The sequence below is a fragment of the Gadus chalcogrammus genome, chromosome 20 (genome assembly GCF_026213295.1).
Source record: "Gadus chalcogrammus isolate NIFS_2021 chromosome 20, NIFS_Gcha_1.0, whole genome shotgun sequence".
Lineage (NCBI taxonomy): Eukaryota > Metazoa > Chordata > Actinopteri > Gadiformes > Gadidae > Gadus > Gadus chalcogrammus.
In genome coordinates this window covers 15,063,095-15,077,130 of record NC_079431.1, presented here as the reverse complement: position 1 = coordinate 15,077,130, position 14,036 = coordinate 15,063,095, and the positions used below count along the sequence as shown (strand labels likewise).

General features: G+C 43.0%; 1 protein-coding gene across 3 annotated transcripts in view; it reads right to left on the bottom strand.

Annotated features, from left to right (window-relative positions):
* The window catches only part of epb41l5 (erythrocyte membrane protein band 4.1 like 5), a 41,557-nt gene that overhangs the window by 26,275 nt on the left and 1,246 nt on the right, over positions 1-14,036 (bottom strand). For all 3 annotated transcript variants that reach the window (XM_056579561.1, XM_056579562.1, XM_056579563.1), the window contains exons 2-10: positions 11,789-12,020; positions 6,157-6,261; positions 4,828-4,870; positions 4,500-4,578; positions 4,049-4,093; positions 3,293-3,345; positions 1,477-1,597; positions 708-795; positions 96-184 (exon numbers count right to left, since the gene is read on the bottom strand). In XM_056579561.1, coding sequence (XP_056435536.1) covers positions 96-184; positions 708-795; positions 1,477-1,597; positions 3,293-3,345; positions 4,049-4,093; positions 4,500-4,578; positions 4,828-4,870; positions 6,157-6,261; positions 11,789-11,968 — 803 coding nt within the window. In that variant the 5' untranslated portion in view covers positions 11,969-12,020. The remainder of the gene's footprint in view (positions 1-95; positions 185-707; positions 796-1,476; positions 1,598-3,292; positions 3,346-4,048; positions 4,094-4,499; positions 4,579-4,827; positions 4,871-6,156; positions 6,262-11,788; positions 12,021-14,036) is intronic.

Here is a 14,036-nt window from a genome sequence, read left to right as displayed (position 1 = left end):
GAACCAAAAGGTAAGCCCAGTAGGTAAAAACATCACAATAAGGAGTAATCCCAGTAAGTAAGGACCCCACACTGAAACAACAAACAGTAACGCACCAGAAGAACAGTCCAATCTTGGTTTCTCCCTCGAACACCAGAACTCCAGTGGGGGTCAGACCCAGGCTGTACTCATTCCCATCTCTGGCCTGGGGGACAAGAAGAAGAAGAAAAAGAAGAAGAGGGAACACATGTTTAAATTCCTCCCCCAATCCTCTGCTTCCTGTCCGCTATCAGTTCCATCTCAAACACTTCCTGTCTGACCTGGTGGTGATCAAGTGGCTTAACAGCATACATATGTGGTAAGACAGTTGGGATAATTTACTCTGTTCTGCAAAGTTCTGATGATTTAACTGTTTGTTACATTACAATGTTAGTAAACCATGTTTGCATTTAAGTGTTGCTTTGTGTGTTTGATTGATTGTGCAGGTGGGAATCAGAAAGGTTATGTTATATCATACCATTTTATTTATTAAATGCACTGTAAGATGACAGAGATTAGTGTCCCCATTAGAATGAATCATAGTGACTTACGATAGATCATGTGGTTATTATCATCACCATGTGTTTCCCCTACACTTGTCTACCCCTGAACTGTAAAGGCTTCAGGTCAACAGCAGGAAGCGGTAAGAGTGCCCCCTGTTTGTGAGCTAGTGTTGATCAGCCTCTTACCTTGACCATGTGCATGTCCACCCCGTACATCTCCAGCCACTTTGCCTTGTTCAGGTAGTTGATCTCCGCCTGGGCGGGCATCTGGCCTCTGTGCCGGAAAACGGACAGGAGAACCAACCAATCAGAATAGAGAATCCTCATGTGAAGTTCAGAATGCAAGTACACAACCCTGAGCCATCAGTATTCCATTGAGTGTGTTAACGATACAAGGGTGAAAGAGCTTTTGTTAAACATAAGCAATGCAAGTCAAATTGTTCTTGAGGAATTGCCCCTTTTGAAGCTTTAATGGGGTCATGCATTCCACATCCTTCATCGGGAGATTCATAGAGGTACTGAAGAGTCGATGGTGCAGGTGTTTCATATTTTCAAATGATAAGAGTCTGGATTTTAAGGGCCATATATTCCAGCAGCATCTGGTCTGCAGAATTTTTTAACATTTCAAGTCAGCCTGATGAGGCAGACAGCACTTGAATTATTACAATTATCATAGTTATAGCATACAGCATATCTACTGCCTGTCTGAAAGGCAGTGTGATTGGATGAAGACATTTTGATCACGTGCCACATAACATAATGTTCATAATGTCACAATGTCCCAAGTCACTGGAGTTACCCTACCCTCAACTGATCGGCTGAGGTATATAACAAATGGGCTTCAGAGTGGTTTAGGTGAACGGCCAAATGGGGTTTCCATTGGTCGTGGTCTACAGGCGATGGGGCATCCCATTAGCTGGAGGTCGTATTGGTCTGACGGGGAGCAGCAGTTCACCTGCACTCCTTCCATGTGCTGTAGATGGCGAGCTCCATCGTCTCCGTCTGCTCTGGGCTGAAGCGGAACTCCGACACCATGTCCATACCATGCTCTGCCGGGTCACAGTCCCCCATCTCCGCTACAAACACAAACACCAACACATGAATTAGGACACTCACTCAGAACGTAACAAACGCAAGAAATTAAAAACACATCAAGTCAGTGCTGAAGGTCAGACTGCAGTTTAGGTTTCATCCAGATAAGGAAATTCCAAGTAATGCAAAGGAAGAAAAACAAGTTAAGTTACCGTGTGTTACGCAACACCTTTAAGTTACCACTGGCCTGCCTTTTTATAACCACCTGGACGTGATCCTGACCAAGAAGCCAATAACCAACAGCAGCCTAATACCGTCACAAAAGCCCAAGAAGGCTGCTTCTATACCGCAGCAGCTATGCCTATGAGAACAAGACGGTACATTCTATTCTCTGAGCAGTGGAACTGGGAGTCACAATTGACCGATAAGACTTGGATCCCGTTAAGACTGTATCCAAGGGAAAAACAGGGAAAGCCAAACTCTTTTTCCCCACCTCATATTAGAGCCATTTCCACCAGGTGCAAGAAAAATGACATCAATGTTAAAAGCACACAGAAGGAAATGGTATCCTCTCCTTGAGGTAAATAAAAATGTAGCAGGAGAATGTGGATTAATGAGGGTAAGAAATTGAGGAGGTGCTAGACAGAGCAATAAAGAGAGACGGAGAGACAGCGAGAGATGATTTAAAGATTCTTTGGAGAGCACTAAGCCTTAATGAGGTACTGATTACCCCGCAGAGACAGAGACAGAGACAGAGTGTGTGTGTGTGTGTGTGTGTGTGCGTGCGTGCGTGTGTGCGTGTGTTCATTCATCCTGAACACGTCTGAACAAAATCCACCTCTTTCAAAGGCTTTTTTACGTCCCACCACCATAAAGACCACAGCAGTACAGCACCAAATTGGCTCCGTGTAAAGCCAATACAGCCTCATTATTGTGCCGTTAAGTGAGTCAACTCGGTCGAGGAGGAGAAAAAGGCAAAGCCGAGTCCACTCTGCCAGTGAATTCCTTGCCGTTGCCATGGGGATGGAACTGAAATCCCTCCGTTGGACCCAAGACAGGTCATGACTGGAGGGCAGAAGTGTCGGACAGCTTGCGGTGGTCACAGTCGGACCCCAGGAGAGGCAACGGAGAAACGCATGAAAGGCCAGTATAGATGCAGAGTAGAAAGACAGGAGAGGCCAGTAGAGCGGAAGAGTAGCAACATGGTAGATGCCAGGATAGAAGCAGAGGCAAATAAAGAATATGCCAGTAGAGAGACAGAGGACAAAACACAGTAGAGGCCCGCAGAGGTCCAACGCAGTAGAAGCCAGCAGAGAGACAGAGTAAAACTATAATAGATAGAATCAATGTATAAACACAGACGAGGCCAATAGAGAGGTAAACTAGAAGTACAGTAGAGGCAGAGTAGACACACACAATAGAAGCCGTGTAGAAACATAGCAGAAACACAATAGAGGCAGATTAGAAAGACAATAGAGGCAGTGTAGAACAACACTAGAGCCCGGCATAGACAGATAAGAAAAACAGTAGAAAGCAGTAGGGAGGCAGAGTAATGGGCTGGCCCAGTGGTGACACAGCTGGTATTCAAGCCATCAGGTTCAGAAGAGTTGAGAAAGCTCCACTTCTCAACGACGACCACTCTTTACTGATTAAGAGGATGTGGTGGTCAATGCTGCGGGGTTTACTGCAGGAAGGGTCTCGTTTTTCAGAAGTTAATGAGGGCTTAGACATTAACCTACCCTGGAGGGAGAAGGCCCCTAGCTCCACAGCAGTGTCGAACTCACACTCCAACCTGGAAAAAACAGAAGAACAGACATGGTCAACCAACAGGACGGAAGGTGGATTTGCTTCAGTGTCCCCCTGCCCTTGAACTTATCCCCCCTAAAGTTATGAATATGATACTGGCGTGCTCACAATCCACTGGCTGACTTCTGTTAATAATGGTATAAATATGTAATCCCATAAGCGTCTTAGTTTAGTGTGGTCTTATTTAGGAATGCAACAGATTAGTTCATATAGCAAATAATTTAGGTTTAATTAAGTACGATTCTTCAACTAAATAACTACATTTGTTGTGGCTTTAAACCATGATTATAATAAAATATTTTTGTATTTAATCTCTAATTGAGAGAGCAAAAAACAAATATTGGTGGTAACAACAAAGAGCATTGAGACTGTGAATGAAAGATTGGGTTTCATTTTGAAACAGTGAATTTTTTTATTAGCACAAGGAGCAATAAGTTTTGTCTATTAATGATGATCCATAAATTCATGGAGCCATAACCCGCATCATCTCACCTGTCATTGCAATCACTATTTACATTTACTTTTTGTTATGTTACATAGATAAATGTTTTCAGATCATTTTAATTATATGATTATTATTATCTTCTTAACTGTTAACTAACCCTGTAAAGTTATTTTTCTGATCACACTTTGCCTTGTTGGTTTTTCTATGAATCTTTAATTGTGTTTAAGAAAATACGAATACTCACTTTCCACTGAGAATGTCCTGCTTCAGCTGTAATACAAATAGGTATCTGAAAGAACATGGAGCATAATAAACCAAATGTTAAAATTAAAATAACATATTTGCATCCAGTAATCACCCAAAGATGGCAACTGAATGACAATTATTAATATTTGTTCAAAATAATATATAAATGATTAAGAGAAACTCTCTATTAAAAAGGCACACTATTATTCGAAATAGGAACAATTTAGCTTAGATAACACAAAACAAACGTTACTTTGCTTTTGAGTGTCTCAAAAAACATGACGTAGATAGACAACGACCACAGCAAACATAAATATCTGCCATGACATTAACTCTAACTGACTACCGCCTTTTCAAATTAGAAAAACATTTAAGAAAATATATTAAAGAATAGTGCTCCCAATGCCACTGCAAAGGGGGTCACACAGAGGTTTTGTGTGTGCATGTACCTTGTGAGCTCTTCGTGCAGGTTGTTGGGTTCAGACGAGTAGAACTTGACCCTCAAGTGAAGACAGTAGGGAGGTCCGACTACCAGAAAGGAGGAGGGAGGGAGGGAGGAAAGAGAGACAAGGTGAATAGCAGAATATCATGACAGACAAAACCAACACAACTGAGCAGAGACAAGAGTACAGTTCAACTTGGTTCCCAGACACTTAGTGAAGTATTCTTTTAAAAAGGTCAGTGTTTACCTCCCTCAGTTCAACAAATGTTGAATACATTTAAATCACAAGATGCACTTCACTTCCCCAGTTTGTGTATATGTGTGTGTATACTCACTTTTTACTTGTTTTTTTATGCTTTTGGTTACATCAAGCCAATGCTGAAATTATAAAAGGAAACATATTTTTAGTTCCAACATCAATGACTTCTGAACCAAACTAAATAAATGTAATGAATAAATAAAACTATAAAAAGGCTTTTAAGTTCAAGAACCGATTTTGTTCAATGGTACGCATAGCTGAAATGTTTTCCCAATTTATTGTACCAGCATTTCTATGCATGATAAAAGTAAAAAAAATCATTCAAATGACATATTGTTGTTGCAATCGGAGACTTTGCTACAGTTGACAGACAAAGTCTGTAACACGTTATGTTCAACTTCTGTTAAAAGATGTCTATTTTCTCACAAGGCTGCACATTCACAAATGCACACAAACACGTAGACACACTCACACACTTGGTTTGCTGTTGCAACTCTTTCCTGGGAATTCAGAATCTGTCAGGCATGAAAAATGTCTACGAGGGCTGTGTGTGTGTGGGTCTCCCTCTCGCTCTCCCTCTCTCTCAGCCGGCCAGTCGGACTCTCCTCCACATTCCTTAATCCTGCCCTCTCTCTACCTCCCCCCCCCCTCTTCGACAAGCTAGTTTTAGCTTCCTCCTCATTTTCTCAAACCTGGACCCTCCTTTCCCTTCCTCCTTCCTAATCTGTCTTCCTTCACTCGTTACTACTACTCTCTTCCTCCGACTTACCAAGGTCCCCCTGCTAAAACATCTATCTACCCATCTTTCTTCTATCTCTCTCTCCTCACAGCATACTAAAACCTCATACCAAGATGTATATCCATCTTCTACCTCCCACTCTGCACACAAGTTACTTAGCAGCCCCTTCCACCACATGTCTATCATTTATCTTTCTTGCCCTCTTTACTCCATGCACTTCTCAGAGTATCAGAGAGTACCTCTGTGTGGGCCCTCTGCACAGCAACATGTCGGAGGGGGTTTTCCCCTTCGTGGGATGACGCCCACCGACTGCCCGTGTAACCAATTACATCAGGCCTTTCTCTACGTGCCAATCCCCTGCTTGCTGTCTCCCGTCAGCATGGGAGTATTATACTACATATATAAACATTTGAGAACACACACACACACACACACACACACACACACACACACACACACACACACACACACACACACACACACACACACACACACACACACACACACACACACACACACACACACACACCTGAGCTGCATCATTGAGCAAGACGCTCTACATACCTTACTATGCGAGTGGCCTCAGATAAAATACTATTTTGAAGGACATTGATATTCATTCTAAATACATTTTGGGTTGTCGTCGAGGTCTCCTTCTCCTCTTACCGGGACTTGAGCAGAGTCCATGAAGCGCAGACCGAAGTAGTCCTTCTCGACGATGTCCAGGTGGTACATTATCTGCTCAAACAGCTCCTCCCCTTTGGCTTTTTTCTGGGCAGAGGAAAGACCACAAAGAGAATGGAAAAGTAGAATAAATCAACTTAAAATGTGTATTTATCTGGGCCTAAGATGAATGATCTTCAGTCAATGCAAAGATAAGAATCGAACATGTTTTGGTCCTTTATATGTCCATTCTTTTAAAAAGCTGCTTTTCCTGATTTTAACAACAATAACAGCACTCAAAGGAGACTTAAATGTGAACATGTGTTACAGTGGTCTGTAATCGACGCTGGACCAGTTGGTTATGATCTCCTATCTCAGGGACCTGGGGATGTTTCTCAGATGATGTCAGCGGTGCCAGGTGTGTGTGTCTGTACACACAGATGAACACACAGAGACAAAGTGAGGTTGCTGTGGCAACAGGAGTTTAAGCGGCCAAGACCCCTGTCAGCCAAGGGTTCATGCGTGTGTGCGTGCGTGTGCATGTGTGTGTGTGTGCATGGGTATATGAGTGTGCTTGTGTCTGGGGTGTAGCGGAATATAAATTATATGATCTACTGGCTTCCCAATCCTCTGGCAATGCAGGAACCGTTCCTTTTAGTCTCATGAAAAAACCTTGGATTCATATTATTACAACTCGAAGAGTCAGCTGTTCTGTATGCTGCGCTCTGCATCCTTGTATCACTACCCTGCTCGCTTCATTTTAAAAAGGTACCTACCTAGTTCTAAATAGCAGCAGACACTCGACTTCTGCCTTTCCCGGTAGAGACATGATGGTTGTTCTGTTTGAGGTAATGTTGTAGATTTTTCGATTGAAAAAAAAAAAAAAAGTAAAACGATGAAAAGGAAAAACAAACGTGCACCCAACGGTAATGGCAGTCAATGGGTGTACGGAAAATCCGTTGCAAACTTATTTTGAGACCTATCGTCATTGATCTTGAGGATTATGAGGGAGAATGTTTGGACTTTAAACTCGATTGTGTCAAACATTGTTCTGGTTTCATACAACAGACCCTGGGACAACCTTATCTTTTGATCCGCGTCTCTGTCTCTATTGGATATTCTGAGCACTGAGGTAGTGCAGTGTTGGGATTAAGCTGTAACATCAAACAAGTGGTGGGTCTCTGATGGGAGAGAGAGAGAGGGGGCAGAGAGCTGAACAAGCCATCCAGGGACTCCCACACACTCACTCTAAATGATCTCCCTCCCCGTCGCCGACTCTTCCACTCCTCCTTCCTCTCTCCATCATTCCCATCACTCTTCCTCTCTCCCTACATCTATCTCCACCTCTCTCTCATAGCTGACAAAGCATTCGCACCCCTACAGTAGCCCAGTAGAGCAGCACAAAGGGCCCATTGTGTGTGTGTGTGTGTGTGTGTGTGTGTGTGTGTGTGTGTGTGTGTGTGTGTGTGTGTGTGTGTGTGTGTGTGTGTGTGTGTGTGTGTGTGTGTGTGTGTGTGTGTGTGTGTGTGTGTGTGTGTGTGTGTGTGTGTGTGTGTGTGTGTGTCATTTTGCAGCCTTAGTGGCCGTTGTCTGAAAGACAAACTGCTCCCCTGCACAAGTAACCCTCAAACCCCCTCATTTTCCCTCTCCTCCTTCACCTTCCTCCCTCTCTAGAACCTCCTCCCTCTCATTGTCTCTCTAGATCATCATCGACCTGCTCCATCTCTAGAACCTCCTCTTCATAGAACCTCCTCCTCTTCATAGAACATCTTCCTAGCTCTAGAACCTCCTCTACCTCTCCATAGAACATATTCCTCACTCTGGAACCTCCTCCGCTCTCTAGAAACTCCTATCTCTTTAGAACCCCCTCTTTTTAAAACATGCTCCGCATAATATCAGCAAGCCTTTGCTTTGACTTAAACAAGGCAAGTTAATGCATGTCAATGGCCCAATTGGCCTCTCTCAGAACGTTGATCTAGATATGTTTGGAATGGGAAGGGTCCACATTCAAGAGAAAACAATGGATGGATTGGAAGAAGGGATACGTAAATCACATGACAAATGTGCACGTAAACATAGCTGCTGCCTTACCCATGTATCCCTGGGAACCAGCCCTGGGTGGGTGGGTGGCCCCACACACACACACACACACACACACACACACACACACACACACACACACACACACACACACACACACACACACACACACACACACACACACACACACACACACACACACACACACACACACACACACACACACCTGGGAGGCCAGTACAACATAAAGCATGTCATTGGGATGCATTCATGTCTTGTTATTTACAACACTGTCACGGTCTCTACAAACACAGGCTGCCCCACAAGCTCCCCAGCTCACTGTCAACACAACCATCACTGGGATGACACATGCCGTCTTGCATTGATTAGATTGTTCTCATCCTCACCTCGTCAGTCGCTTCGGGGTAGAAGCCCTTCATGAATGACTACATGTTGATTTGAGGTAGAATCTGTAACGATACACTAAACTTACCTCCATTAAAAAAATAATGAAATACCACTGCTGCACTTCCCCTTAAAGGACAAGGTGGTCTTTGGGAGCATTGAAAGATAATTGGTTTGTTCACCAATGCCCTTAGGAAGATCCTCTCATCTACTCATGAAGGACATGTGTCTGAATTCACTGGAATCTGCTTTGGACAAATGTCTTGATAAGTATAAATAATAAGTTAGGCCAGCTGAGTGGTTGAAGCCAAGGCACCAAAGATCCTCTCGGACAGGGTCACTGGCCATTTAGACAGCTCTGTACTGTTACAACCCAGAGAGCGAGAGAAAGCAAGAGAGCGAGAGAGAGACAAAAGAACGGATCAGTGATATCCAACACTGTAGACCCCTATTTACCAACCCCCCTCTCCCCTCCCCTGAGACTGTTTATCTAAAATGATAAGTTTGGCTTAACCCAAGAGATAGTCCCAGTGGATCCCTGGGCATTTTCTACAAACACCTTCCCATCTTTCTCCCCTTCCCCTCACTGTAGGGTAATCTCTGGTTTAACTTTTTTTGGAAAATATTATAGTTTAGCCAGAAAAAAAAAGTTAGGTTTGTGTTCTTCTGCTGTTGGCCATGCTCAGGAGATGTTTGGAATACATCACACAGAATAGTTGAGAGGGAGAGAGGGAGAGAGGGAGAGAGGGAGAGAGGGAGAGAGGTTTCCCTTTGGCTGGACAGACACAAATTCTATCGAAAATAGACTAATTGGTCCGAGTTATCGTTCTTAAGCTCTGGGGCTAAATATGAATTTGGAATTTAAAATGAAGGTTATCGCCTTAATCAAACTACCGGTACTTCTTCTGAATAATTGGTGAACCCTTTCATTAGGTCAAAACTTTTATTATGCTTTTTGTGCTATTCAAGTTTGAGAATTTGTATTCCCAAACATCAGAGCTCATCACTGATTTATGTTATTTATTTCTCTTACTGTGATTACCATGTAGCATTCCCACTGGAGACCAGCCAGCAGTACGAGTATGTCTAGACCATAAATTCAAGTGATACAAGTCTCACCGGCTATTAAATGCTGAACAGGGTGGACGGCTTAAAAGAAAAAAAGTTTTTTTAAGAGAGTGGGAGTGAATGGATACTGGTAAAGATCTACCGAGGGGGAGAGGAAGAGCCTCAGAAAAAACATTAAATCAAGAGAGAACTCAAGTGAGAGACAAACTTCCTGTTAGCATCAGAACCCAGCAGCCAATGAAACGCTACCTCTATTCAGTGTGTCGCTGATGGCTCAAAACAGGTATCAATTAACATGTCAGACTCGACATCTCAAAGTACCTGACAATGCTTGTAAAACATGTTTTATATTGTGTGTGGGCCGTGAGTGCTTGTTTTTTAGTTTACAAAGTGGATGAACTCTTCAGCAACTTACTGTTTTTAAAGACACTTTCTTAGGGGGGGGGACTCCTGTCTAATGCATAAACAAGAATACTGTAGTTTTCAACAAAACCTAAATATAGTCCATTAAAGTTTTTCAATGAAATATCTGGTTGTAGAGAGTATTGCTTTCTCACATATAACTACCTTGAATCATAAAAGGTGGGGCAGAACAGTGTTGTGGTCTGATAGTGGTTCATCTCCAAGCCAAAGGTCTCTGAGTTCGATCCCCAATGACCCCCCCCAACATCGTACTACCTAAATGACTCATGCCTGTATACACCACAAATGGCTTTTTATTAAAGTGTCCTAATCCCGAATACAGTATAACAACGAAAATATATTAAAAGTTGAATATGAATATCTGACCATCGTCTGGAATGATTAAACTGCCCTCTCCCCAGCAGGACCACTGTAAAGACCCCCCGGGCTCTGAGACTGTATGGAACTGGGACTCATGGAGAAGGTTTCATACAGTGTTGGAGGGCAGGTGAAATACCTCAAGGATATTGGCTTGGGAGGAATGTTGGATATCTGACGAATGGAATTCCACTGGAATTCAAAACCGGCCAATCAGATAAGGGGAGCACAGAGAGGCAGACTAGGGATCGAGATATCAATGCAAGTGAGAGCACAATGGCCGGCCTGTAAGGGTTAGGTCTAGACGGACAGAATAATGGACATTAAAAAATAAAACAGGTAGAGGGGTAGAACAGCATACAGTCTTGTGATTGGAACACAACCTTCCCAGCGTGTCAAGTGACCGAGCGGTGCGTCATGTGACTGTGTGTTTTCCCCAGAGTGGATCAGGGAATTACAGGTGGTCAGCAACACACACACTCCCACACAGGCAGCTTAAGAGTGCGGCTCCACTGACACAGGCACAAAATAGTCACTCCACAGTGTCCACACATACACTTATATAACTCAGGTGTGTGCTTGCGTGGGCATACGTGTGTGTGTGTGTGTGTGTGTGTGTGTGTGTGTGTGTGTGTGTGTGTGTGTGTGTGTGTGTGTGTGTGTGTGTGTGTGTGTGTGTGTGTGTGTGTGTGTGTGTGTGTATGTATGTGTAGGGGGAGGAGCCTGTCTCAGCTGGTCAACACATTAAGATAACACGACAAATGTATATTTTAGAATTTTGTTTGAAACAATTGTGTGTCCTCATTTAAAGAAAGGGAGGCAACACAGATTGGTCCGTGAAATGAAAATTCAAGTGGCAAATGTTATTTAACTTTCTGAAATAATGGTATTACATTATGGGATTGTGCAATACATATCGATATACCTGTACTGTATACCCACAGTTGAGACCATATTACAGTTTTCTATCCATTCTATTGATGCAAATTCGTCTTTTGTGTTTATGTGCATCTTTATGTTTGTATACTGACTTAGTATATCAGCCTCCTTTCACCTCATTCAAACTAGCAATCATGTGGTGGATTGCAGATTTTACTCACGTGACCTCATGGGTTTAACCCCATCAACACCACAGCAGTTAATTCTTATGTGTCCTAATGAGACCTTTGAAACCTTTTGAATCATTTTTTATAAACAAATAAATGTATCCACTCAGCTCTATAGCTTTAAGTCAGCCATCTCCCAGAACCCCAAATGCATACCAGGCGTGCCCAGGTGGGACCCAGGGCCACAGGTTGGGAACCCCCTGCTCTAACCCCGCAGGTGTGTGTGTGCTCCTTACTGGTAGGTCCACGCTGACGTCCGTCCCGTCCAGCAGGGACACACGGCAGGTGATGATTGACTTTGCTTCCCCGGCGGCTGGTATGTGTGTGATGGCGTGCTGGGCCTCACGCAGGCGCGTCTTCTCTGCATGCTTCCGGATAGAGCGCCGGCCCAGCGTCCGGCGCAGGAAACTCAGCATGGTGACGAAGAGGAAGAGGAGGAGGAGCAGAAGAAGGAGGGCCTACCAGTACCTGGGAGGGACAAAGGAAGGCTCTGTGATGTAACCCTTTAACAAGAGGCTGACAGACTGTAAAATTATAGGGGGTTTTGTCAGTGGGTAACCCGACTGGTAGAGGAGCGCACGGTTTAAATAAAGCATGGGTCAAAACATCCACCAAATAGCATAAACATATTGAGACCTATTGTGGGCGTCGCTATGACTTTGCTTGTGCCAATAAGCAAGAAAACTTTCTTAAAAGTGTGCATTTAGAGGTCTACAAATGGTGTATCCTTAGGCTTTTGATTTCCCTGGTTGTATAGGTTGCCAGCAGGTCTTTCGGTAGTGCAACAGATCCCAATTATGTCAAAATCTAAGCACTTGAATAGCATAACCTTTTATCACAAATTACGACCAGTGTCGCCTGATACTGGTCCAACTCGTTGTTCAGAACCAATCAACAAAGACTGTCTGCCAGAATTACCAGTCTGTTGGTTAACGAGCACAGCCGATTTAACAGATGAGAAGCAGCATTTAGTAGCATATTAGATAATCATATTAAGAAATCGAAGCACTCCGTGCCTACAATTTAGACTTAAAAAATGCTAGAGAAACATTTTTCTCCAATATCATTAAAACCAAAACTAATAATGCAAAAACCCTATTTGCAACTGTTGACAGACATTCCACACAGAAATGCAATGAGTTTGCAGCTTTTTATACTGATAGAATGTAATGCATCAGACAAGCCATCAATATCTACACTTCAAACAAAAATGTTGGACTACCACCATGTTCAGGCAAAAGTAACGTGGCAAGGATGGCATGCTTTAATGTTATAGACTCTCAAAATCTTGTGGAAACTGTGACACAACTAAAGCCATCCAACTGTTGCCTTGATACTTTACATACCAACCTCTTTAAGAATGTTTTCGACTGCCTAGCAATATTGCAGATAGTTAACAACTCTCTCCAGTCAGGCAATTTCCCAAAAGCTTTGAAAACTACAGTTATTAAACCCCTTTTAAAAAAGCGGAGCCTAGATGCCTCTTTTATTAACAACTACAGACCAATATCAAATCTACCCTTCATAAGTAAAATCATTGAGAAAGTTGTCCTCCAGCAACTTAATCACTTCCTGGCATCAACTGGTTGCTATGACAACATCCAATCAGGATTTCGACCCCTGCACAGCACTGAGACCGCCCTTATTAAAGTTGTAAACGACATCCGTCTTAACACAGACTCTGGCAAAACCTCAATACTAATGCTACTTGACCTCAGTGCTGCATTCGACACTGTAGACCATTACTTCTGGACAGGTTAGAAAAATGGCTGGGGCATTCAGGCACTGGTTCAGGTCCTACCTACAAAATAGGAACTACTTTGTTTCCATTGGCGTCTTTGTATCAGAATCAACCAACGTGACATGTGGAGTCCCACAAGGTTCCCTCTTTATTCAACATTTACATGCTCCCACTTGGGCAAATCATGCAAAATAACAATATTGACAATCATTGCTAGGCTGATGACACGCAAATCTATGTATCGCTATCACCAAATGACTAACGGCCCATAGATCTGCTGTGCCAGTGCATTGAGCAAGTTAAAGAATGGATGTGCCGAAATTTCCTTCAACTAAATGAGGACAAAACAGAGATAATTGTATTTGGTTCTAAAACGGAAAGGCTTAAAGTAACCCAAAACCTTCACTCGCTGTCCCTGAAAACCTCAATTAAAGCCAGAAATCTAGGGGTTATCATGGATTCAGATTTACATTTCGACAGTCACATCAAATCAGTTACAAAATGGGCATATTATCATCTTAAAAATGTAGCAAGACTTAGAGGGCTCATGTCCACCGAAGACATACAAAAACAAGTACATGCCTTTATCACTAGTAAGCTTGATTACTGCAATGGTCTCCTTACAAGTCTCCCAAAACAAACTCTGAGGAAACTTCAGCTTGTTCAAAATGCTGCTGCTAGAGTTCTAACAAAGACCAACATTTTTTAACATATTACACCAATTCTGAAGTCGTTACATTGGC